Raw genomic sequence first — 25,901 nt, 5'->3', positions numbered from 1 at the left:
AGACTTGGGGATATTCTAGTTAAATCTATGAGTGAGTTGAAGCTGGTACTGCTCCTGCCCCTCCACCCGACTTGTTTGTCACCCTCCCCACTGATATTTCTCCTCTCACCCATACCACCAATACGACAATACTTCCTTTCTCTTCCAGACCTATCTTTTTCTAGGCATCTTATTTAGACCTGCACCAGGCCTTGGCCACTCTTGTAGGCACACTGCATGCCTGTCATCAGACCTACACTACTTTCCTGGAACTAAACCTCTCCTGTAGGCCTCCCGTCTCCTCACCCAGTTCCCTTAATCTTCTAGTGGTTGTCACAAGTAATGAGTCCAGTAGGCGAATTCATGACTCCAAATGCTAGGAGGGAAAGGCTAAGAGATCCCCAAGGGCTTTCTTTCTTTTACTTCTGGAAACATGAGTGGAAGCAGAGCCTTTCAAAGACCAAGCCTGCCCACTGTTTTCCCGCACTGAGGGAGTTCAGGGTTTGCATAGTCCCGTGATGAAGAGAGAAGGCATCTGGTGGACCCACAAGTCCCATCTAATTCCCCTCATTTTCTGAGATGATCATACAAAATATGTTTGAGGTCATTTATTTGAATTAGCAAATCAAAATATTTAAAATGAGAGCTGTTTGGGAAATGTGCATCTCTGGTATGGATGGAGCTATTCCTGCCACAGGGGGTCAGGTTGGAGGGTCAGTCCCTGGCCATCCTGAAAATGTTTATCTTCAGGCTTCAGAGTACACGTACCTGCTAGAAAACGTGCCTCCTTCTCGCCATCGCTGAGGTCGGAGTAGGCATCTGTATCCCTGCGCACAGCCTCATGGCTGTGTTGTGGCTGAACAGCTGGCGTCTTCCCCCAGCCCTGCCACTCAATCATGTGGGCCACCCGGCCTTGCCCCATGGCTGTGGGCTTTGTCACATGGTCCTTCATGCTCCGTGAGATCCCTAAGGGGCCAGACATTTCCCACATCCTCCAGAGTGTCACACAATACCCATAACCAGACCCTCCCCGTTACTCCCACCTCAGCCCCATGATACTCCATCCCACTGGGGCAGGTTCCCCTAAGGACTCCATAGATGGGATGGTGGGGGGCATAGCCTGGAGGATGGGAGACTTGACAGAAGGGTGCATAGGTTAGGGTGTGGGGATGAAGGTCTTCATCAACTCCAAAGGAGCGGGGAGACTGAACCAAGGAGTCTGTCAGCATTATTTTGTCTGAAGGCATTCCTGCATTGGGAGTCTCACCTGAGAACGACGACTTGGCCAGGGCCCCAATGCCGTAGGCGTTAGAGTTTCTCTTAAGCTTTGGAAGAATGGAAGTGGTGTCCTCCATGGAGAGCTGGGATGGGAACGTGGGAGGAAGGGCAGAGGAATAAGAAGGTACGGGCGTGCTTTATACATGGAGGAGGTTCATGGTTTCCAGGAAAAAGCATTCGAGCTAGGGCAGATGATAAGGAAAGCTGCTATACCCGAGAGTCCCAAGGAAGGTTAGGCCCCCGGTGCCCCGGAAAGCTGGGGCACAGGTTAAGAATGTGAGGGCTCACAGTGCCCACTAGAGCCAGGGAGCACCGTGCTGTTTGGAAAGTATAAGGGAGAAGAGGAGGAGGAGAAGTTAGGGAGGATGGGGAAGTCTGGGGGCAGTTGCACTCACATTGATGCCGTCCCAGGAGAAATCAGTTCGAGTTTGCTGTGAGGAGAGAGGAAAGGGAATGGGCATCCCAGTCACTCCCAGCAATGCAAGGAACCCCCCTTCCTCAAGGGCCTTCCAGGAGTGCGGGATGTTGGGGGAGGGCTTTCTGGAGGTTGACATTGGTGACGGAGTTCTCTGTGTGGACTGCTTGGCGTGTGTGGTTAGAAATGTTCTGTAAAAGTGTCAGTCTGAAGGAGTGTTTGGGTTGTTGCCTTGGAATTGAGGAAGTGCAGGCAGCTAGAGACTCGCGGTGGCTGAGTGCGGAGGTCTCACCTCAGTCGATGGCCTGTGGAGGCTGCTCCCATGCAGTGAGCTGGTGCTGTCCATGTTGATTTGATCGACATCCTTCAGGCCCTTCCAATCCACTGCAATCACCTCATTCCCTGAGGGGGCCAGAAGGTTAACTGCCCACCCTTATCTCCCAGTGCAGGGGGGGCGACATCCTGGGGCCAGCCCTTCCCACCCCTCCCCTTCCCCCAGCCTCCCACTTCCTCTTATATCCCTGTGTTCTCCAAATTCTAGGGGAGACAAGTAATAATGCTGAGCCCAAATATTCAGTTTTAGCTCAACCAAGAATAGCGCACTCAGAAAAAGTGTTGTATGGCCTTATTTGTTGTTGTTTATGTGGATGGGTCAGAGGTTGGGAGGTTGGGTTTTCTCAGAAAACCAATTCTTATACTGCCTGAGGACTCTTGGAGGGTTTCTGTATGGGAGCTATTTTTTTTCTCTGTTACAAGTCTACAGAATAAAGGCAGAACTGCCCTAGTGAGGAGCTTTTCTCTATGCCTAGGGTGGAAAGAATGTGTCGAGGGCCCTTCCTAAGAGTTGGTGAGTCTGTCTGACAGCAAGAGGACTTCCGGGGAATTGAGGCAGGAGTTGGATAGCAAGGAGTTGGGTGTGTCCTCCCAGAAACTGAGCAGAGAAGCCAAGGGTGAGCTGGGGGCGTTTCACCTGACTGGGGAGACAAATGATGGATAAAGTGGAGGGAAGGTGGGGAGCAGAAGGAGAAAAGTGAACTTTCTAAAATAGGAATTAGAATGGGAATTCGAGTTGGGGAGGAGACGGAAGATGGTGGGAAGGGCAGTCAGGGTCTGAGGGCTGAGTGGGAAACTGGAGGGCCCAGGGGAGGAGGGTCTTTGCTAGAACCAGGCCAGAGCTCCAACTGGAGGGAGACTCCGGGACTGAGGGCAGGATGGTGCTCCCGAAAGTCTTGGGGAAGAACTGTTTGGGTCTTTTTAAAGAGACTATTCACGCATCAGATGGCTGCCTGAACCATCTGACCACACAGACCCTTTATACTAATGAAGTTTCACAATTGTGAGTTTAGGGGACGGCTTCATTCGTGGGAAGGGGAGCACTGAATGGGCTGGGTGGAGGAGGCATTTAGCGCATCAGCAGGGCTGGTGAAGTTAGAGGCCTGTGTGAACTGGCCAGGGGAGGGAGGACCCTCCAAAGTTGGCCTGCTCTCCCCTGAGGCTCCGAGGCTCCGAGGTGGTGACTGGACCGATGGGGACTATGGCTGGGGGAGAAGCGGAAAGAACGGCCCTCGGGACACAGCAGGAATGGGGCAGGCGGAGAATAGCCTGCGGAGAAGGGAGACAGGAGAGGGCACAGTGGGGGAGAGGGGAGCGGGAGGTGGCCTTTGTGGGAGACGGAGAGCTGAGTCAGAGCTGTGGGGGGCAGCGGGGAGGGAGAGAGCCGGGGAGAAGAGGTGAAAGCAGAGGAGGAGGGGGTATCCATGGAAATAAACCGGGTCTCAGAGAAATCAGGCTTCCGGAGAGTGAGTTTGTTTGTAATAATAATACGAATTATTCCCTCAGCCTGAGGTCAACGGGAGGTGTAGGCGGGAGAAATTGGGAGTTGGAAAGGGGAAGCATGGGGGAGGGGGTGGGAAAGGGCAGGATGGGTTCGCTGAGCGGCGGGAGTGGAGTGGGTGCCTGGGTGGGGGTCGGGAAAGGTAGCCAGCCGGAGGCTGGAGGGAGAAGATGGATTAGTAGGCGCCTTTCTTCCTTCCCCGCGTCAAAGGTAAATAAAGAGCCGGCCCCGCCCCGCCGGCCCCCGCTGACAGGTGCAGGCGGGTCCCCGGCAGCGGTGGCGGGGCCGGCCCGGGAGCCGGCCCCACCCTCCCGGGCCGCGGGCTCCCGACCCTTCTCTGCGCCTCAAAGCCCCCGCCTCTTCCCCGGGTCCCCAGCCCCTTCCCTCCATCCGGCCCCGGCCCGCTCCCTCCGGGCGTGGAACCCGGGCTCATCCCGCCCCCGCCCCAGAGGGAAAATGCACGTGAACAAAGCGAATCGGAGGAGGCAGGAACGACAGAAAAAGGCAACGGAGAGGGAGAGAGAAGGGGCAAAGCACCCGAGCCAGATGGAGGCGGCGGCGTGGGGTGGCGTGGGGCGCGTGCGAAAGAGACTTGGGGCTGGCGCGGGGGTCGGGGGTCACTCGCAGGGGGCTGCTACCGAGTGGGGAATGCGAGGAGGCGCTGGGGACGGCGAAGCAGAGGCGGATGGCCTGGAGGGGCAGGGATGAGGGGACCGAGAGTCGAGTCGAGCGGCAGAGGAGAGGAGAGGAGGGCGATGGATGGAGACGATGGAGAGGACCGCGCCTGCGAGAGGGCGGCGGGGAGAAGGAGCCGAGCGGAGCGGGAGGGCAGCTCCGGAGGCGCGAGAGGAGAGCGGCAGGAAGGAAGGACCGGAGGACCGCGGGCGGACGGAGGGAAAGTGCAGGAGCGAGCAGGGCAAGGCGGGTGCGGAGCGGGGCGCCCGGAGGCGCGAGGAGAGGGATGGGGGAGGGGGCCGGAGGGTGGCCCGGGGGGCCCAGCCCTGCCCCCTCCAGGCCGCAGTTACCCACCCACAGTCCGGGAGCCGATGCAGCCCATGGCTCCGGGGGCCGCTGGGCCGGGCCCTCACCGACTCGGGGCGCGCGCCGGGGGGAGCACCGGGAGCCGCGCCGCCGCCCCAGCCGTTCTGCAGCGCCGCGGCTGTCTCCGCTCGGCTCCGCTCCCCCCTCCCCTCTCCATCCCTCCCCACGGCAGCTCCGTCGCCGCCGCCGCCGCCGCCGCCGCCGCCGCCTGGCTCCCCCGCCCCGGCTCGGCTCTCCGCGGCCGGGGAGGGGGCGGCCCGGGGATTGGCTGCACCCCGCGCCTCCCCGCCCCCGCCCGGGCCGTGCCGCGGCGCCCCCTCGGGGATCTGGGGCCCGGGCTGCCGCGCCCCTCCGCCCGTCCGCGCCCAGCCCGGCTCCCGGGGCTCCTCGCCGAGTCCCTGCGAGGCTCTCGCCCGGAGAACCCCGGCTGGGGTTTCGGGAACCGGAGCACGAGCCCAGGGCCTACCCCGAGGTTCTGGTTGATGGATTTTGCGGGCCGGGGGCAGGGGATGCACTGAGAAAAAGTGGGGTGGTGAGAATAAAGCCCGGCTGAAGGACCTTGGCCACCAAATTCCGCAAACACTTGTTTTCTTCCTGGGGCCGCATCTGGGACACACACAGGAACGTGATTGGACACAGCTTTGGGCTCTGCGTTTCAAGTGCGCTATTTTGTCCACCCAAACACCGAACGTGAAGTCTTTGCAAGTGGATCGTGTGGTCCACTTCTCTGTGCTCGCTGGACGTGCTGGTGTGTGTGTGTGGATGTGCAGATAGTCGACCTCCAGGCCTGGGTGGGGATGGGAGAGTGTGACGAGTGTAGTTCATTCGCAGTATACTAACAACAACGTCAGGACCCGAGGCTGGCCGGAAGACATCGTCCTGAATCCAATTTAACTTTTCTGAGACGTGATCTTCTGCATAAATGAAAGCAAGGAGGTCCCGAAGCAGCAAAAAGAGAAAGATTGGCCTCTGGCCAGTGGGACAGGGCCAGGTAGATACCCCGGACCCCATGCGTAGGAGATTAAGGTCTAAGTTGCAAGGGTTATGTAAGCACTATGGTTACAGCGGGCAAGAATTGGAGTCCAGAAGAGATGCGAGAGAAAGGGCAAGGAGACCCTTCTGTCTAAGCTGTACCCAGAAAGCTCAAAGTGCGAGAGAGCAGGTAGGAGGGCACTTGGAGAGGCAAGTGCCCATCAGGGTCTTGCTGCACCGCCCTCACTTTCAAGTCCCTCCCAGGTTGCAGAGAGAGGGCAGTGGGCCAGGGGTTCTTGGTGTGGGCGTCTCACAGGGAAACTAAGTCTTATGGATGCAACTTTCTAACCTTTAGATTATGAATGGAGAGCTACATCCCGTGGGATGGCAGATGAAGATGTGGGAGAAGAAGACACTAACAATGGAATTGCAGATTGGGGAGATGGGATTACGGTGAGAGAATCGATCTTTGGTGTTGTGCATGAAGAAATAAACCAAATCTACATCTATAAAACCGTGGGAAGGAAAGAGATACTAATCAGTTTCGGGTCTGCTTAGATTTTAATCATTTAGTGTAATTTGTGGCAGGAATCTGATACCTTATTTCAACAGTAGAGAGAATTAGAAAGCGTTTTCTTTTCTTTCTTTCTTTCTTTTTTTTTTTTTTAAAGAACTTTATTCTTTATTAAGATACCATGCTAGGAGTTATGAAGGATTTCTGTTGGAACACATTTGGAAAATAGAGTAGCTTTAGTTTTTAATAACTTGCACTGCAGAGAAAATTGTTAAAGAAATTCATATCAAAGTCCAAGTATTAGTTCAATGTCCCGTATTCGATTCCATGATCTTCATAGGAAGGTCTTCTGCAATAGAATATGCTCCTATACAGCCAAGATATTTAAGGTTGCTTGATTTCCTTATCATTACTCCACTGCAAGCTTCTGGTGTAATCCCACATAGCAAGTCTTGTTTTCTTTTTTCATATTTACTATTGTTGGTTATCTAAAAGAAGTATCAGATGGTTTCTGCCCTCATGGAATATACTTTCCAGTCGCAAAGGAAAGAAAACGAAGAGATGATACAAAGAAAAAGAATAAAAAGCCTGAGCCTCCATTATTCTAGCAGTGCCCACACATCCCTTTTATTTGAGCAGAGAAAACACTGACAGGAGACTGGCCAGGTAAGGAGACAATGGACCACGTGGCCGCCGGGTAAGGAGGGAATGGACCACGTGGCATTATGCTCTTGCCTTCCCGCCTGAACCTGCTATTTCCTTATGGTGCTCCCTGAGCAATGCATATATTTATATAAGACCATACCTCTTACTGTGGTCCCAACTTGGATGCAAACGTCTCCCGTTGATCTCCTTAACACAACTATATAAGGCTGCATTTATCCAAATGATTTAACATGAGGGATTCCAGGTCTTGGAGACTCAGTCCCATCTCACATTCTGTCTTGAATATATTTCCAGTCCCTCCCCCAACCCACCAGAAAAAGTAGAATATTCGAGGCTTATTCCTGGCCAGCTTCCTTCCTGCTCCCTGCAGGGCTTCTTATACAAGGATCCTGCTGCTTCTCACTAGTGAGGGCCATTGTCCCAGTCTCCTTGCCATCTTCTAAGCCAAGGCCAGAGATCCCAGTTCTAGTATGAACTGGAATAATCTTTCTCAAGGGCAATTTGACAGTACTGATCAAAAAAATCTTTACAATATGTATTGCTGTTGTGATTGTTACTAAATTATCATATGACTATTCCCTTTATAGGAATATTCTAAGGAAATAAAAATAGAATGTGGACAAAACTTTAACTACAGCATTGATCAGAGCACTATTTACATCATAATGAAGGTTATACACAACCTACACATTCAAACCTGGGGATGTATTAAATAAATTATGTCCATAATAGAATATTAGGCAGCCATTAATAATATTTTGTAACTGTATTTGTTGACATGGAAACTTATTCATGATCTATTGTGACACTGTAAAGCAGTAGGCTATAAGAATTAAAGTATATCCATCTTTCTTTAAAAATTGCACACAGGTGGTCACCCTGGCTCATGCTTATAATCCCAGCACTCTGGGAGGCCAAGATATGCAAGTAACTTAAACACAGGAGTTTGAAACCAGACTGGGCAACAGGGTGAAATCTTGTCTCTACAAAAAATGCAAAATTTCCGGGGTGTAGTGCCACATGCCTGTGGGCCCAGTTACTCAGGAGGCAGAGGTGGGAGGATTGCTTGAGCCAGTGAGGTCAAGGGTGTAGGGAGCTGGGATTGCACCACTGTGCTCCAGCCTGGGTGACAAATTACACACACACACACACACACACACACTCCTCCTGTCTTTTGTTGTTCTTTCCATCCAAGTAGTTTATTGTGGGAAAGCCTATATAAATCTCTGCCCCAACTCAAAGGATTTAGTTCCCCAATGAAATCACAATATTAACAAATTCATATCCAAAGTCTAAAAATACAGGACTTTGGCAGGATGCCCCAGTGTGGCACTGGCACTTCCTAACCCTTCCCGTTTGAGACATAGCCCCAAGGTGAGATTACGCCTTCCATTCTCTCTGTTGTTGCTGGTGTATGTTTCTAATCTCCTGTGGATAGCTCGTGAACAAAAGGAACCAATCAAGTTCAGCGACAGTACTGTCTAAAATTGGGGTTCTTGTCCCAGGACCCATGGACAGAACCCAGAGTCTATAACCATGGATGGGAAAAATTCCATGTTTACATTCAGGCATGTGTAACTGAAATTTCCCATGTACTTCAGTTATACAGGTAGGCAGGAAACCACAGTGGTATTTGAGGTATTGTACCATATTGTGTCTTAATCACCAATAAAAGTCACAGGTGTTTGTATTACCTGAAGATTTTTTACAATATCCTTTTATGTCCATCACTACTTTGAAATTATGGTAGTATTGAACCTGCCTCTACCTTTTCTGATTTAATGTTTTTATAAGGAAGCAGATGTATTATGATATCACAATTTTATAACTACATTTTGATATAGTTGATTTCCTTTATAATTATATGTATTTTGCTTTACACTTTTAATATTATTTTGAGAGGGAAACACAGACTTTCCAGGTTGCCAAAGAGGTTCAGGGCAAAAAAAATTTAAGAACCTCTGGACTTTAAGTGCATATTCAGTGGGGAGTTCTCTAATTCTGCAGGGGCTGATAAGAAAGACACTTATCCCATCTTGAAGCCAGCGTCCCCAGGAACAGGGGACGTAGGTACTTCTGTGTTTGCTGCAGGATTGAAAGAAGGTACCAAAGCTTCAAACCCATCCCAACAAATGGAGAGATGGCTTCAAAACACAACTTAATCAAGTTTTCCTTTTATTTTATAGGGAGATATTAGATCAAAGTTAAAGTTCTATGAAAAGATTCAATTGAGAAGGGGAGGCTCAAAGTACAAGACAGGGAAGATTAATCGATACTGAGTGTAAATTCCTAAAACTACCTCAAGGGATGGGAGCAGAGCTCAGGGAGAGGGATGAGACTGTAGGGAGGAGCCCAGCTCTTCCTCCAGCAGCAGGGAAGACGGGGCAGATGCCAGTGGGCTGTGTGTTTGATGTCGGGAGAATGAGGGATTCCCATCTGACGACATCTACTTTTCTCTGACAAGTAGGAGGCGAGATCATCTATTGAGAGTCAGAATGGGAGAGATAGAGAAAAAAAAACCTCACTTTAAAGTGCAAATATCAATTTGATTTAAAGAATAGAGTTTTCAGTCTATTCTTACAAACCTCTAAGACAGGCATTCTATGTGCATTGCTGTTGGGAGAACTGGGGCTGAGAATTCAATTAACTCTCTTTTCCCTAAGATTTCCCAGTTGGAAAGAGAAAGAGCTAGCACTTCTTTGTTTAGTGCTTTGTTTTGTTTTGTTTTTGAGACAAAGTCTCACACTCACCAGGCCAGAAGCAGTAGTGGCATGATCACAGCTCACTCCAGCCTCGAACTCCTGGGCTTAAGCAATCCTCCTGCCTCAGCCTCCCAAGTAGCTGGGACTACAGGCACGTGCCCCAACACTTGGCTAATTTTTTGTATGTGTGTATTTTAGTAGAGACAGAGTTTCACCATGTTGCCCAGGCTGGTCTAGAAGTCCTGGCCTCAAGCCATTCACCTGCCTTGGCCTCCCAAAGTGCTGGGATTACAGGCATGAGCCACCACGCTTGGCCTACTTGGCTAACATTTTAATTTTTATTTTTGTAGACAGGGTTCTCACTATATTGCCCAGGCTGATCTTGAACTCTTCCTGTTACAGGATCATCCCAGAGTGCTGGAATTATAGGTGTGAGCCACTGCACATGGCCAAAAGAGCCAGCATTTATACTCAGCTCCTCAGATGGAAAATTTACTCCGGATGTTGTAGAAAGTGCTTTTTGTTCACTTTAAAAAAAAATAAAGTTACTCAGTTCAGGACGTTTGAATGGATACACATTCTTTCACACTTGCCTTTCTTTAATTAAGGTGGGACCATAGGCTGAAGAGAGGAATACATCTATCTACATTTCTAAATTTTGAAATGGAAAAACAATGATCTTTCTTTAGAATGATTTGTAGCAATAAGTCTTTGGTGCTATCATAAAATACTGATGATAAGTGACTTAGTCCCTACTTATCAGCGTCCATGTATGGTGTCAGAGTCTCTATCTTCAGACAGAAGATCAGTCAGCTTTCGGGGAGCTCCTAGTGGTTTTCAGAGACCCTATTTGTTTAAGGCCAGAAGTGAGAGTGCTGATGCTCAAGAGCCTTGGTAAGAACAGTCTTGAGGGCTGGGTGGAAATTACAAGGGTCAGTAATAGAAGTTTATATTCTTTTTTTTTTTTTTTTAGACAGAATCTCGCTGTGTCACCCAGGCTGGAATGCAGTGGCAATATCTCAGCTCACTGCAACCTCCTTCTCCTGGGCTCAAGTGATTCTCCTGCCTCAGCCTCTAGAGTAGCTGGGATTACAGGGGCCCACCACCACACCTGGCTAATTTTTGTATTTTCAGTAGAGATGGGGTTTCGCCATGTTAGCCAGGCTGGTCTCAAACTCCTTACCTCAGGTGATCTGCCCGCCTCAGCCTCCCAAAGTGCTGGGATTACAGGAGTGAGCCACCGCACCCAGCCTGAGGTCTATATTCTTTAAAATGAGAGTGATTTCCTCAATACTCAGTCAACAGGAGGACCAAGAGTGGGGTTTAGGAACATTAAGTTGCTGATAAGGGGCCCCATTCATATACAGGGGCAGACTCAGAGGCAAGTCATGGATGAGGGCAGGTGTGAAGTGTGTAAGCTGTATTCCCAGAGTAGGAAGTGGCCATAGAATCTGTCCTAGTGGTCAACAGAGTTGTTTCCCTGACCCCTGCCCGCCATCCCCAGCTGGGTTCCCAGAGGAATCAACAGATGAGGGTCCTGGCCATTGTGCTGGGGCAGAGCAAGTTTGCTGACGAAGGATGGCTCAGGCAGTTAGTTATAGAAGATGTGAGGGTCCATAGCAGAAGTTCTGTGGTTTCAGTGTTGGCGGTGGGGACAAAAAGGCCTCACATTACCAGTCTCTGATCTGTTGGGCACTGTGAAAGATAGACCAGCACAGGTTATGCTCGTTTCATTTTTAGATAAGGTCTGAAATCTTGTAAAGTATTGGGGATCTAAGTTAAGCTCACTCCCACTTTTAGTTAGACAAAGCTTATCGGCTGGGCGCAGTGGCTCACGCCTGTAATCCCAGCACTTTGGGAGGCTGAGGCGGGCAGATCACCTGAGGTTGGGAGTTCGAGACTAGCCTGACCAACATGGAGAAACCCCATCTCTACTAAAAATAAAAAATTAGCTGGGTGTGGTGGCTCATGTCTGTAATCCCAGGCACTCAGGAGGCTGAGGTAGGAGAATCGTTTGAACCCAAGAGGTGGAGGTTGCAGCAAGTTGTGATTGTGCCCTTGCACTTCAGCCTGGGCAACAAGAGTGAAACTCGGTCTCAAAAAAAAAAAAAAAAAAAGAAAAGAAAAAAAAGAAAGCTTATCAGCATGGAGCATGGGCAAATGTGGCAGGCACACTTGCCTTGGTGCAGTCCCCAGGCACACACCTCCGTGAGCCAAAGTCCTCCTACATGGGCAGGTCAGTGTCCCCAGATCACATTTCATAGGATTCGGCAGAAGACAGTGCCCACACAACTGCTTCCTTGATGACTGTCATAGAGCCTGTCTTTCAGATGACCAAGGGGATGCATTTTGCCCTATTTTTCTTCGGAAAGCAAGTTTGTGGGAAAGCCTGCACCCCCTACCGCAGATTTAGGGGTTCTATCCAAACATTCTGATGAGAAAGGCCAAGCCAGGGATCCTGCATGTCTGCCAGAGAGCCTGGACGAATGTCAGTGCTTTCCTGCTGCTTCCTGTTCAGGCCCCAAGCACACAGAGCGCCTGAGGGTACCCTCACCATGACCGGGCCCCAAGTAGCAGCGACCAGGCAGGATGCCAGGACCAAGGAGGCAGGGCATAGAGTCTGGGCAACCATGAGTCAGAGGCCAGATGAGTAGTAAAAAGTGGAGTTCATAAATCCTAGAGAGAGGAACCAGATGGGATTTTCAAAGGTCAGGCAAACCCCAGAGCATTGACAAAGGGAGGGAATGATCAAATATGGAATACAAGGCAGTTGTTTGTTCCAGCCTCAGTAGGCCATTCTGCCAGTTTTAAACTCCTTCCTCCATGGAGAACCAATGAGAACTGGGAACTGGGGCCGGGCGCGGTGGCTCATGCCTGTAATCCCAGCACTTTGAGAGGCTGAGGCAGGTGGATCACAAGGTCAAGGGATCGAGACCATCCTGGCCAACATGGTGAAAACCCCATCTCTACTAAAAATACAAAAATTAGCCAGGTGTAGTGGTGCGTGCTGTAGTCCCAGCTACTCGGGAGGCTGAGGCAAGAGAATCGCTTGAACTCAGGAGGCAGAGGTTGCCATAAGCTGGGATCATGCCACTGCACTCTGGCTTGGTGACAGAGTGAGACTGTTTAAAAAAAAAAGAGAGAACCAGGAACTGGAAGGCTTGTCCTGACCACCTCTGATGGCTGCAGTGGCTCACGCCTGTAATTCCAGCACTTTGGGAGGCCAAGGTGGGTAGATCATTTGAGGTCAGGAGTTCAAGACCAGCCTGGCCAACATGGAGAAACTCTGTCTCTACTAAATATAAAAAAATTAGCCAGATGTGGTGGCATGTGCCTGTAGTCCCATCTACTCGGAGGCTAAGGCAGGAGAGTCGCTTGAACTTGGGAGGTGGAGGTTGCAGTGAGCTGAGATCTCACCACTGCACGCCAACCTGGGCGACAGATCGAGATTCCATCTCATTAAAAAAAAAAATTAAGAGAGTAGATCTCATAAGTGTTCTTACCAACCACAATAAAATTAAAAGAAAAAAAAAGTCCATTGTTCTTCCTGAGGAGTTCAGAGCTCATTTAAGAATCGGAATGTAATTCTAGTGTGTAGGTTCCAACCACTGTTTGGTTAAGGTTTTGTGACGGTGATAAGCGAACAGGGACAAGGCGTTACTCTCCTGGGTGGGGGTTCACTTGAAAGCTGTTCACTTACGGAATCAATCAATCACAATTATCATGCCAGGGGACCCACATGGGCAGGAAAGTCCAAAGGACACTGGAAGCTCTGAATGACAGGTGATGGGTGTGTTTCTCTCTTTAACTTAAAGAAAACTTTCCTTTGCAATGTCTTTGTTCATGTATATGCCTGAAGTGGCTGGTGGTAGTCAATGCTGAACTTTATTACTGATGGTGGAAAACCATGTTGGGGGCAGGGCCAAGGAATGCAAGCAATGTCTTCCTTCTAAGGTGGCAGCTGGAATTTGCCCCTTGATCTTTCTCTTCCTGGATCTCTAGTTTCTTTCAGAGCCAGAATTCTTGAAGGAGCTGCTGGCACTCATCCTCTCCATTTCCTCACTTCTGTGCACTCCTCAACTCCCCAGTCTGGCATCTTCACTCTACTGAAGCAGCTCTCATGGGGCGGGGGGTGGGGGGTGTCTTGTTAGAGACGTTTGAACCAGAGCAACTCCATCTTGAATAGGAGCTGGGTAAAATAGGGCTAAGACCTGCTGGACTGTGTTCCCAGATGGTTATGGCACTCTCAGTCACAGGATGTGATACAGGGTTAGCACAAGATATAAGTCCTAAAGACCTTGCTGATCAAACAGGTTGCAATAAAGAAGCCGGTTAAAACCCACCAAAACTGAAATGGCCACAAGAGTAACCTCTGGTCTTCACTGCTACCCTCCCACCTGCGCCGTGATAGTTTACAAATGCCATGGCAACATCAGGAAGTTACTCCATGGTCTAAAACGGGAGGTATAAATAACCTACCCCTTGTTTAGCATATAATTTTTTTAAAAAACCATAAAAATGGGCAACCAGCAGCTCTCAAGGCTGCTCTGTTGGTGGAGTAGCCATTCTTTATTTTCCTAATAAACTTGCTTTCACTTTACTCCATGGACTCGTCCTGAGTTCTTTCTGGCGTGAGATCCAAGAACCTCTCTTGGGGTCTGGATTGGGACCCCTTTCTTGTACCATCCCTAGCCTCCATGTTAACAGATCTTGTTCATTTCCAACCTTATGTGGTGTAAGGTCTTTTAGACGGACTGACCATGCCATGAACAGCATGGTAACCTCTGTCACCTGCACGTACACCCCAGATGAGTACCTGGAAGAAACGATCAACCCCTGCGGCGCCTAACTAACATGAGGCATTCTTCTATTGTTTCTTATTCTGGCCTCAACTGACAAGGCCGTTGGACTTTGTAACCGACCCTGGTCAACCTCATGACTCCAGACCCTACGACCCCCTCCCAGCTTGCGAAAAAATGCCCTAAACTCTAAGTTCTGTAACTTTCCACTGCCTACCCCAACCCTATAAAACCAACTCCTATCCCACCACCCTTTGCTGACTCTCTTTTCTGTCTTAGCCCGCCCACACCTGGGTGAATAAACAGCCACGTTGCTCACACAAAGCCTGTTTGAGGGGGATCTCTTCATTCAGAGCACGTGTTTTAACACATGACACATCAGGGGCCTTTCATACCTTCTCAAGGGACTCATGGCTGCTCTGTCATTCCCAAACACTCTCCTGTTTGGGAATCACGATGCAGAATGGTCAGATGGCATCTGCAAACTCCTCTTGCCCTTCCGGCTGCTCCTTCTTTGTCTTTTTTTTTTGCTGGTTTATTCCATTATTCATTCATTCATTCCACATTAAAGTATTTAGGGAGCACCTGCTCTATGTCAGTACCTCTTTAGGTGTGACGGTCCAAAACCCCTGCTGCCCTGGAGCTTATAGTCTGGTGAGAAGTGTTGGGGAAGAAGCAGCAATAAAACAATTAAGAGACTGAATTTGTTTTGGGGGGTGCCAAAACCCAAAATGGAACGATATATTTAAAGTGATAATTGCTATGAAGAAAAATTAAGGAAGGGCCGGGTGCGGTGGCTCACGCCTGTAATCTCAGCACTTTGGGAGGCTGAGGCGAGAGGACTGCTTGAGCTCAGGTGTTCAAGACCAGCCTGGGCAACATACGGAGACTTTGCCTTTACAAAAAGTAAAAGAAAAGTAGCCAGGCCTTGTGGCACATGCCTGTGGTTCCTACTCAGGGGTCTGAGATGGGAGGATCGCTTGGGCCTGGGAGGTGAAGGCTGCAGTGGGCCATGATTATGCCATGCCATTGCACTCCAGTCTGGGCAACAGAGCAAGACTCTGTCTCAAAAAAAAAAAAAAAAAAAGAGAGAGAGAGAGAGAGATGGATAATATGTAGTTCTAAGTTGGATGGTCATTGGAGGATGGGAGGCCTCACTGAGAGGTCGGCATGTGAGAAAGGCTATGATGGAGATAGTGGGGTGACCCATATAGGTGTCTGTGGAAGAACCTTCCCAGCAGAGAAACTAGCAAATGCAAGGCCCTGAGGTAGGAATGTGCCTTACACATTGGAGGAACAGTCACGAGGACATTGTGGCTGGGCAAAATGATTGCTGGGAGATGAGCCCAGAGAGCATGTGGGATTAGTTTGATTAGACATAGGTGGAGCCTAGGAAAGTATTTTTTTGAGACAAGAGTCTTACTCTGTCACTCAGGCTGGAGTGCAGTGTCACAATCTCTGCAACCTTTGCCCCCCAGGTTCAAGCGATTCTCCTGCCTCAGCCTCTTGAGTGGCTGGAATTACAGGTGCCTGCCACCACGCCTGTTTAAATTTTGTATTTTCAGTAAAGGTGGGTTTTTACCATCTTGGCCAGGTTGGTCTTGAACTTCTGACCTCATGATCCACTCACCTTGGCCTCCCAAAGTGCTGGGATTACAGGCATGAACCACCGTGCCTAACCTAGGAAAGGTTTTTTTTCAAGTTGTTTCATTTTCTCCACACAACAGGAAGCAAGGCATCAGCTGCGCATGAGGATGTGGAAGGAAACATGGAGAGAGAGGAGAAGTACTAGAAGCCTTCTAAGAGAGTGGGAGAGTGGATGGACAAAGGAGACTGGTGTGCTTATCAGAACGTAGAATGGTCAGATGGCATCTGCAGCTCACAGCCATGGCATTTACAAAGAGACCTGTCAGAAGGGCTGTGTGTTTTTTTTCTAGTGCCACCGAGCTGCGTGGGTGCGGCATGGAGTTGGTGGAATTGGACTTAGCCCAGGCTGGGATTTTGCCAAGTGAGCACCACAGGGTGAGAAAGAGGCACAGGAAGTTGAGACACATGCCAGGGAGTGACTCTAATGATTGTCCAGGAAATGTGAACTGGTATGGGCATGAATGGCAGGTCCTGGTGGGTCAAGGGATTGTTGAAGCACAAAAAAAGAACCGGAAAAATAGAAGGAGTCGGCTGAGGAAAGTGTGGCTTAAAATTAGGATTGTAACGAGATGGCTCAAGGTCTATTTAGAACTGTGCTATGCAACGTGGGAGCCACCAGCAATGTGTAACCTTTGAGCACCTGCAGCGGCACTAGTGCGAATTGAGATATGCTGGAAGTGTAAAATACACACCAAATTCCCATGACTTTGTGCCAAAAAAGTAAAATACCTCATTAATATTTTTTAAGGCCGGGCACGGTGGCTCGTGCCTGTAATCCCAGAACTTTGGGAGGCTAAGGCGGGCAGATCATCTGAGATCAGGAGTTCGAAACCAGCCTCGCCCACATGGTGAAACCCCATTTCTACTAAAAATACAAAAATTAGCTGGGCGATCCCAGCTACTTGGGAAGCTGAGGCAGAAGAATCGCTTCAACCTCAGAGGTAGAGGTTGCAGTGAGCTGAGGTCGTGCCACTTCACTCCAGCCTGGGCAAGAAGAGCAAAACTCCATCTCAAAAAAAATTTAAAAAATAAATAAATAAATAATCTTAAAAATAGTGATTACACCACTAATGGTTACATGTTTGGGTATATAGGCTTATTCGTTTTTTTCTTCTTTTCATTCATTTATTTTTACTTTTGGCCAGGCACTTTGGCCCACACCTCTAATACCAGCACTTTGGGAAGCCAAGGTGGGTGGGTCACTTGCTGTCAGGAGTTTTAGAACAGCCTGGCCAACGTGATGAAACCCCGTCTCTACCAAAAATACAAAAATTAGCCGGCGTGGTGGCGGGTGCCTGTAATCTCAGCTACCCAAGAGGCTGAGGCAGGAGAATCACTGGAACTTGCGAGGCGGAGGTTTCAGTGAGTCGAGATCGTGTCACTGCACTCCAGCCTGGGCAACAGAGTGACTCTGTCTCAAAAAAGAAAAAAAGTAACAAGTAAGGGTGTGTGACTCGGGAGAACAGATGACTACATAGGATGGGCAGTAGGTAGGTAGTTTAATCACACAACATTCAAAGCTGGGGGATTTTAGGAAGGAGGGAAGGAGAATTGTCTGGATGTAGCAATGAGAGTCCAAAGAGATATCTGTTCCACATTCAGGGCTATGGGGAAAACATTGACTGCCGCTTAGGGGGCTGCCGAGGAGGTGTGTGCTCAGGGATGATCCAGGTTACAGTAAGAAGGAGAAAGGATGGCCAAAAAAGAGAAGCACTTGCTGAAAAGGGCCTACATGCTCTGAAGGCACCCTGGACTGGTTTTCAGGAGTTGAGCCAGGGACCAAGGTGTAGGGGAGCTAGGAATTTAGAGACTCCTTCCATGATTGACATTCTGGGGTTAATAAAAGGGACTTAATAAAATTAGCTCTGGTGGTCTCCAGGCGAGCAACTGTGGGCAAGGCAGTCCTACACTCACCATGTAGAAGTGGGAGGAGTGGGCATCCTTTCTTCACCACTGGCAGAGACACAGAGGCCTGGGGAAGAGCAGATATGCCTTGCATCTGAGTAAAGGTGACTTTTACTCAGAAAGTGCATACCTCCCTCTTCCACCTGTCCATAAAATGCTAGAATCCAGCAAAGCCCATGTCCTAGCCCTCTCAGCTGCTCATGCAATATTTGATTAGGTGATTTTTTTTTCCAGCCAATAACAACTTCAAATTGCTACTTGGAAACAGATGACTCATAAATGTGGATCTTCAGTATAATTTTCTTTTCTCTGCCTTGGACCTGGATATCCTACTGCCCACTGTATGCCTACTCATTTTCAGTATGTCCAGAATGAAACACACAATCCTACTTTCAGACCTGTACTTTTCAGTGGAGAGTACTGTGCTCCACATAGGTACCAGCCAGAAGCTGGGATGGGCCTGCTCTGTCTCTTTCTCCCTCCATCCCACTCCTTCTGTGGACAAGTTCGTGTCCCAAAAAGCTCTCTAATCAATCCACTTCTGTCCATTTCCACAAATCCCCTCACTTTCACCTCGAGCTCTACCAGAGCTTCTTAATCATCCTACACATATCTGCACTGGCCCCTCCTGTGACTCCCCACACTGCCCCTAGGGTGACATTCTCAAAATTCCCAAGACTCTTCCTGCCCCTCTTTCCCACTGAAAGCTCTGCAGCAGCTCCTCATTGCTCTCAGGATCAAATTGAAAGCCCTTCACATGCTCCACAGCCTCTCTGCACCCACCTGTCCAGCCTTTCCTCACCCTGTGCCTCCGGTGAGGAATCTCCCTCTCTACACTCCAGCCACGCCCACCTGCCTTGGGGTCCCTAGAGTGCCCACAGCTGTCACAGGGCTTTGCCAACGCTTCTCCTTTTGCATGGAATATTTCTCTCCTCCTACTTGGTGTACTTAACTTCTACTGATGGTTTAGTTCTCTGCTTGGACATCCCCATCTTGAGCTCCCCAGCCAGGTCACATCTCCCACGTACAGGCTCTACCAGATGCATCGTATTCCTTTCTCTTGAGATTCCTGTAACAGTTGCAATTTCACATTTGTCTGTCATTATTTGATTAGTGTTTATCTCCCCTAGGAGACCCCCCTACAAAGGCCTGGATTCGCCAAGGACTGAGATCATGCCTGTCTTTGCTTATTATCATGTCCCTAGCACCTAACAAAGTGTTCTGCACATAGTAGGTACTCGATACATGTTTGCTGACTAAATGAATGAATAATTAGTGATGGAATAAAAGTCCTTAGGTGTTACCAAATACGGGACCTGCGTTGATCTAGAGTGAGCTTTCAGTGGTTCTGGAACTCAGTTTCAGTCAGCAAATGTACAGAGCAAATGCACCAGGCTGGACCTGCCCTACTCCACTATTCCTAAGCACACTGGAACGACTTTGCTGGAATCAGGGAGCTGGTTGAATGGCACGAGTGTTTTCTGGTAGCTTCTCACGCTTGGGTACAAAGGCCTGTCTACTGGCTTGCTCAGGCATGCTGAGAGGCTGAGTCTGCTGTTGTTGGTAGACCTGAATGGGTCCGCCTGCTCCCTTTGTCTGAGACAGTGTCTATTGGCTACATGGGTCATATCTCTAGGGGAGGTATGAATAACTACAAACCGGGTGGCAGCAAGGGCAGCCTGCGGAAGCTTGAGCAAGCTCTGATGGTTTGCTCAGGAGCACCCACTTCCGGTGTCAGTTCAGCCTAGTAGATTTTTTCATATGAAGCCCATCTTATTAAAGGAAGTGGAAGTGGGGGAGCCACTTGAGACAAGCAGTACTTGTCACCTCAAGCAAGATGGGTTATCTACCTACATTCAACCTCCACACTCTGCAGTGTTTACTCCCTCTAGTGACTTAGTCGGCTATTTTCAGTGGCAAACACTCCAGCTTCTAGGCCAGGCTCTCTGATTTTGGCTTCCTCTGGGTGCAGGGAGAACGCAGGCAGCTGATGCTCCGCTAGCGGCTGCCTCGGTGCCAGCAACCTGCCTGTGCTGCTGTTGGTGCCTTGGGTCTCTTTTCCTGTTTGCCCTTCTCGGCTCCCTCGGTTGCTGACTCTTCGCCATCTGACCATCTGCCTCGCTCTGCCCCCTCCACCCACCACACATTTCTGGCTGCTAACACTTACCATGCCTTTGGGTGCCCATCTGGCCCAGCCCTTGGGATGAGTGGACTACTGCCTTCTCCTGCTTCTCTGACCTCCGCCCCCTGGAGGCCTTATGTAGGTTCTGGTTTCCTGGTTCTGGAATCCTCACTGCTGCTTTTGACCTGGTGGGATAATAATGGGGTTGCATGGTGAGAAGGCCACCCAGCTATTGTGATTAGTAGCCACACCAAGCCAGCTCTGTTGAGTGGGTGCGTAGAAAAATTTTTTTCCTAATCCTAACACTTATTTACTATCTGCTTAAGTATTTTTTTTCCCCTAGACGGAGAGTTTCTTGAGGGCAAGAACTGAGTTTATTTATCTTTATATCCAGAGCGCCTAGAATATGGAAGTTAATTGATAAATGTTGGCTGAACTGAGGATGGGGAATGGGAGGGAAAGTGCGTAGGGGATGATGCTGGTGTCAGCGTCTTGGGCTGACCCTGAAGAAAGAAGGAAAAGTGGGCATCTATGGTTGTCAGTTGGGGTAGTGGCCCTTGGACAGGGCAGGAGGCTGCTCAGCCTTGGCCTTGACTGCAACAATCTCTGGGTCTTGCTGTGTGCTTCACCCTGACCTCATCCTGACGCCCGCCCAACCTGTCCATCATGCCTCATTCACCATGTCTGCCGTCCCCACAGGGAGAGATTCTTCTGTACTGGCACACAGGCCGGTGGGATGAGGAGGCCAGTAAATCTGGGAGCAAGTGGGAAGCTTCAGGCCGAGTACACACAGTACTCAGTGCAAGGGAAGCGCGCCGATATCAGGGAAAAGACACAACGGCTCTTTCATTTCTCTCCTTTCTTTTCTTTTTTCAGATTATAATTAATACATGTTCACAGGAAAAGAAATACAACAGTATAAAAGCCTTCTGCCCTCCCCATTCTACTCCCTAACATTAACTACTCTTAACAATTCTTATTTATTTATTTATTCTGAGACATAGTCTCTTTCCATCGACCAGATGGAGTCAGTGGCATGATCTTGGCTCACTGCAACCTCTGCCTCCTGGTTCAAGCGATTCTTTTAGCTGGGAATTGCACCCAGCCAAGCCCAGCTTGTGTTTGTATTTTTACTAGAGATGGAGTTTCTCCATGTTAGCCACGGCTGGTATTGGAATCCCGGCCTCAAGTGATCTGCCTACCTCAGCCCCCCAAGGTGCTGAGATTACAGGCATGAGCCACCTTGCCAGGCTTTGCTGTTAACAATTCTTGACAAGTCTTCTGGAAATGTGCTATTTTACAAAAGTGCGTCTACATATAGCTTATGTAGCATATGGCATATACAAAATAGCATATACAAAATAGCATATAGCGTATACAAAATGTGCATACGTGTTCACATGCAGATAGATAGATACATAGACAGACAGAATTTGATGGTGTCATGAGACAGAAGGAGAAAATGGTGGCTCACGAGTGTAAAGTAGGGGTGTTGGGCTGAAGGCGGACTGGAAGGGGCTGTTGATGTGCCAGGCTGGAGGGTCTGAGGAGAAGTGATGGAATACAAGGATGGAAGCAAGGCTGGGGCAGGAGAATCTTAATATTTGTGTTGCAAAAAATTTTTGCAGTTTAGGAGGTGAAAGATCCAACATCCACTTGGCCTCAGTCCTTAACTAAAAAATGGGATAATGATGTATATGCCTCACAGGTTTATAGTGATGATTAGATGGGGCTAATATATATATGTGTGTTTGTTTGTTTTTAGCGGCAGAGTCTTGATCTGTCACCCAGGCTAGAGCGCAGTGGTGCGATTTTGGCTCACTTCAACCTCCACCTTCCACGTTCAAGAGATTCTCCCATCTTAGCCTCCTGTGTAGGGCTGTTGGGCCCCAGAGGGTCGTGGGGTGTCCCTTATGCTGTGCTGAGGTGCAGGATCCAAGAAGTAAAGAGACAGGACACTGAAGAACTGGTGAAGAGCATCTGGACTCGGGGGGCCCATGCCGCCTGTGAGTGGAGATCTGCAAGAGCCCCTAATGCCCAGAAGCATCTGTATTTATTAGGTACAAGCAGGAGGCAGGGTCATGAGTAAGGTCATCATCTATAGGCTTAGTAATAGGGCATACATAATCACGTGAGTCACAAGCGAGGGGGCCACCCATTATATCACCTGGGCAGAGAGGTGGGCTGTGCGCAGTGGGGGACCATGCCGTGCGCAGTAGTAGAGGGTCGTGTACAGAAAAGAGGTCCACCCCCATTAGGTCACCGAGGCAATGAGGTGGGCTGTGTGCAACAGGTATCCTGCGCAACACTTCTTATCTGGGGGCTGGAGACTTCAAAGGATTTCTAATAGAAGGATACTGTAAGCCAATGCAGTGGGAGCTGACAGACTTGTGCTCTTCTCTTAAGATATTTATGGGAGGATGATTTGAGCTAGCACAGAAGCAAGAAAAGACTGATAGGGTGTACAACCGCAGTGACTGGTCACACCAGAGGGGTTCTTCCCTTTGGTTATTTGTGGGATGTCAGGCCTGAGGCCTACTTTCCACAGGAACTGGATGCAAGGTACTACAACTCCTTCATCAGGAGGAGAGGCTCTTGCTCCAAGCCTGCCATACAGCATATGCCCTTTCAGGCAGGGACGCCACCGCCTGGGTCTTTGGTTCTTGTCCTGGTCTGGCTGTTTTCCCATGTACTGCTTCTGTTCTGTGACTGCTTTAGGCATTCCTCCTACTACAAACTGCTATATGGTTATATGGAAGGATTCTATAAATCAGCACTAGATGTGTCAGTACAGCTCTGACTACAATACCTATATGATTACATAGAAAGATTATATGGGACTAAGTATGATTATATATAAAGCTAGATATAGTAAGCAGTGAGTTATGCTTCAGGCACTAACTGTGCCTGGGGTCTGCACAGTTCTCCTTCCTCGGTGCCCCTGGGGGGTGTTACCCACATCCTGAGTAGCTGAGACTACAGGCATGTGCCACCACACCAAGCTAATTTTTGTATTTTTAGTAGAGACGAAGTTTCACTATATGTCAGCCAGGCTGGTCTCAAATTCCTGACACCTCGGGTCATCTACCCACCTAGGCCTCCCAAAGTGCTGGGATTACAGGCGTAAGCCACCGTGCCTGGCCGTGGCTAATATATTTAAAGTGCTTAGCATTGCACCTCAAACAATATTCTAAGCATTCTCTCAGCGTTTGCTGCTATGATAGTTATTGTTAGGGTGCTGCTGTTGCTGCTGTTTTCAGAATGCTTCACATGGTGCCTGGCCCGTGAGTGAACCTCGATCCACCTGCAGCTGGCATTTCTCTTTCCATCTTAGAAATCATTCTGTTGTCGTGACACTGTCTTTTCCTTTTCCTTCCTTCACTGCTCTTAACTTCCTACTTTATGCCGGGCACTCTTGAAGAAAACTTTCTGGTACCTGGTGGTTAAAAATCCTTGGAGGCGTGTGGAGATGTTTTAGGTAATAAAGGGCAGTGGCCATTTTCTTACTTTGTCCCCCTGGCCTGGCCTTAAGCTGTTGGACATTCTTTAGGCAGGGACATCTACTTAGTTGCTGTACTTCACACATGCTGCCTAAGGATATCAATTAGAATTGCTTGCCTAAGAAAAATGCCCAATGATCTTTAAAGCCACTCATGTTCATTGTCTGGATTTTTTTTCTTTGAGATGGAGTCTTTCTATGCCCGACTAATTTTTGTGTTTTTAGTAGAGACGGGGTTTCACCATGTTGGTCAGGCTGGTCTCAAACTCCTGACTTCAAGTGATCTGCCTGCCTCCGCCTCCCAAAGTGCTGGGATTACAGGCGTGACTCAGCCACTGTGCCCAGCCCATTGTCTGCATTTTAAGAGCTTGACTCTGCTGCTCCTCTTGAGACATCCTGGGCAGTGATTCTGTCCTTCTGGGACACTCTGGGTGTTTCTACTTGTATTTAGAATGGCTGGCTTAAAAGTCTTCGTTTGAATATTCTGCATCCTGAATGCTCTTAGTTGTCAGTAAAACTATGCCTGCCTACGCACTCTTCTATATTTCTGATTTATAAATAGGTTCAGCTGCCTAACAATTACACATACTCTATTTTGCACGCGCACATTACTTAAGGAGACATTTCGAGGGTAGATGGCTTTTATTCCCATGAAGTTATCTGGAAATCATCTTCTTAGTTACCTTTTTTTTCTCAAAGTGGGCATAGTTTGAAGGATTTGTGATGAGACATTTGGTCTGTGAAGCCCAAGACACAATCTCCAACATGCACAGGAAATCCAGTATCAAATTTCTAACAGATCTTCAGAGACAGGCCCAGGAATGGCTTGAGCATGTCAGAGAGGTGCGCACTGCGTGTTTCCTACCATACATGGCCACACATGCCTGTGACTGTGAGAAATACTGGTGGTGACAGAGATGATGAGATGCCAGAGAAAAAGATCAGTGGGGTATGCGAAGGTGATGAAGATGCCGTGTTAGGTATAATGAAGGACTTAATAAGGTTGAAGGAAAGAGAGGACCTTGCATATACCAGGGCCCCTGAGAAATCTGCCTGGCAACCCGGAAAGGGACATATGGGGGAAAATGCCTTAGTGTAACCAGGTCAGAATTTTCATTCTAGGCAGAATGGGAATTTGTGTAATACTGAGTCATATTTAGCATACAGCTATGGCATTGCATTTATTTCTCCATATAATGCAATAGTAGATGGATTAACCGTGACTTTTACAGATGGAGCCAGGGAGAATGAAGAGATGTCAGTTGGGCATCAGGCTGGATCTTCACACTCTGACCTCGCTCTGCTCTATCCTGTCAGTGTCGCTTCACCTGATATCAGGGGTGCAGGGCCACCAGCTCTGACCCCAGGTCCAGTTTAGACGCTGCCTCTACCTGGGTGTGACCCGGGTCCATCTCTTCAGCTCTCAGCCTCCGCTTGCTCTCCATAAACTTTTGGGGTTAGTTTGGATGATCTCTGAAACATGGCCCTGGTTCTCCTTGCCAGTAGAGTGCAGCGGGATTTGGAGGGAGTGGAAACAGTGTGAACAGGAGAAGAGCCTCGGGAGGCAGTAAAAGTTGGCAGGAGGAGAGAAAAAGAAGCGCCTAGGGGTGCATATCGCACTAGCGGGCGAAAGGCCCTGACTCCTTAGTTTGCAAGAAGAATTACCCCAGGTCCGGCCTCTTTCGCGTAGCCTGGAGCTGAGTTGCACACTGAGAAATCCGGTCGGACCAGTGGGGGGCTCCACCAGGCGCAGTCTCAGAATGCCCAAGAGCCCCACCGTCGCCCGGGGTCTCCTAGAGGAGTGGGTTGTGATGGGCGCTGAAGAGCCGTCAGAGGGGCAGCCCGCGACCACGTCGGTTCTCCCCGGTTCCCAGTCCGCAGGCGGCCGCCGCCTCGGCCCCGCCCCCGCCCTCCCACCTCCATTCCTGGCCCCACGGGCCCAAACGGTCCCTCTCGTAACCGATCCGCTGGTGGGGGCGCGGGGGATGCGAATTCCTAGAAGCCTGAAGAGGCTGCCCAGAGTTGGAAGTTCGTATCCCCGAGAATGCTGGAGGTTCCGGCTCACACGCCCACTCCGGGCACGGAATCGGTGGGGGGTGGGGTGCCGGGAGGAAGAACGCCCAGCTCCTCATTCCCCAGCTGCAAGCGTCCAGCACCCCAGGCTGACTCGGAGGTGGGAGGGTAGCGGGTGGTGGCGGGAAGGGACCAGGTAACGGCAGGCCCGAGAGGAGGTCGCTGGGCCCGGCCGGAGGCGCCCAGGGGCTGCGTGGCTACCTCGGGGTCACCCGCCCCACCTCCGCCGCTGAACCCGGAGGGGGACCGTGAGTCAGATCTCGGGCGCCCGCGGGTCGGGCGGGGAGGGTGGGCAGGTCAGGAAATGACATCAGAGGCCTGTGCTCGGGGAGCTGGGGTCCGAGCCGGGCCGGGGTGGCGGGGGCGGCGGTGAGTGGGGTTGCGGGGCCGGACTTCGGCGGAGCCTTGGGCCTGGGGCAGGATCCAGGCCCCTTCCTGGGGGTGCTTCCTGCCTG

The 25,901-nt window shown here is 49.8% G+C and overlaps 1 protein-coding gene and 1 long non-coding RNA gene across 4 annotated transcripts in view; one reads left to right on the top strand and one right to left on the bottom strand.

The window, feature by feature from the left end:
* Positions 1 to 25,901, bottom strand: part of FAM131B (family with sequence similarity 131 member B) — a 31,699-nt gene that overhangs the window by 4,696 nt on the left and 1,102 nt on the right. The window contains exons 1-5 of one of the 2 annotated variants that reach the window (XM_012447541.3): positions 4,536 to 4,673; positions 1,965 to 2,074; positions 1,653 to 1,688; positions 1,247 to 1,340; positions 748 to 945 (exon numbers count right to left, since the gene is read on the bottom strand). In XM_012447541.3, the coding sequence (XP_012302964.2) occupies positions 748 to 945; positions 1,247 to 1,340; positions 1,653 to 1,688; positions 1,965 to 2,074; positions 4,536 to 4,563 (466 nt within the window). In that variant the 5' untranslated portion in view covers positions 4,564 to 4,673. Of the gene's footprint in view, positions 1 to 747; positions 946 to 1,246; positions 1,341 to 1,652; positions 1,689 to 1,964; positions 2,075 to 4,535; positions 4,674 to 25,901 lie in introns of those variants that run through there. The other variant, XM_012447542.3, reaches the window with a different exon arrangement.
* Positions 4,196 to 9,973, top strand: LOC105713753 (uncharacterized). Of its 2 annotated transcripts, none has more exons than XR_010341224.1 (3): positions 4,196 to 4,431; positions 5,875 to 5,972; positions 9,804 to 9,973. It is a non-coding gene; the product is annotated as an uncharacterized LOC105713753 (long non-coding RNA). The 2 variants fall into 2 exon arrangements; XR_010341223.1 differs by lacking the exon at positions 4,196 to 4,431 and adding an exon at positions 5,029 to 5,295.

The sequence above is a fragment of the Aotus nancymaae genome, unplaced genomic scaffold (genome assembly GCF_030222135.1).
Source record: "Aotus nancymaae isolate 86718 unplaced genomic scaffold, 86718_ANA_hifiasm-v0.15.2.pri h1tg000002l, whole genome shotgun sequence".
In the NCBI taxonomy this organism is placed as follows: domain Eukaryota; kingdom Metazoa; phylum Chordata; class Mammalia; order Primates; family Aotidae; genus Aotus; species Aotus nancymaae.
The sequence above is the reverse complement of the archived record's forward strand: the minus strand, read 5'-3'. Positions and strand labels throughout refer to the sequence as shown.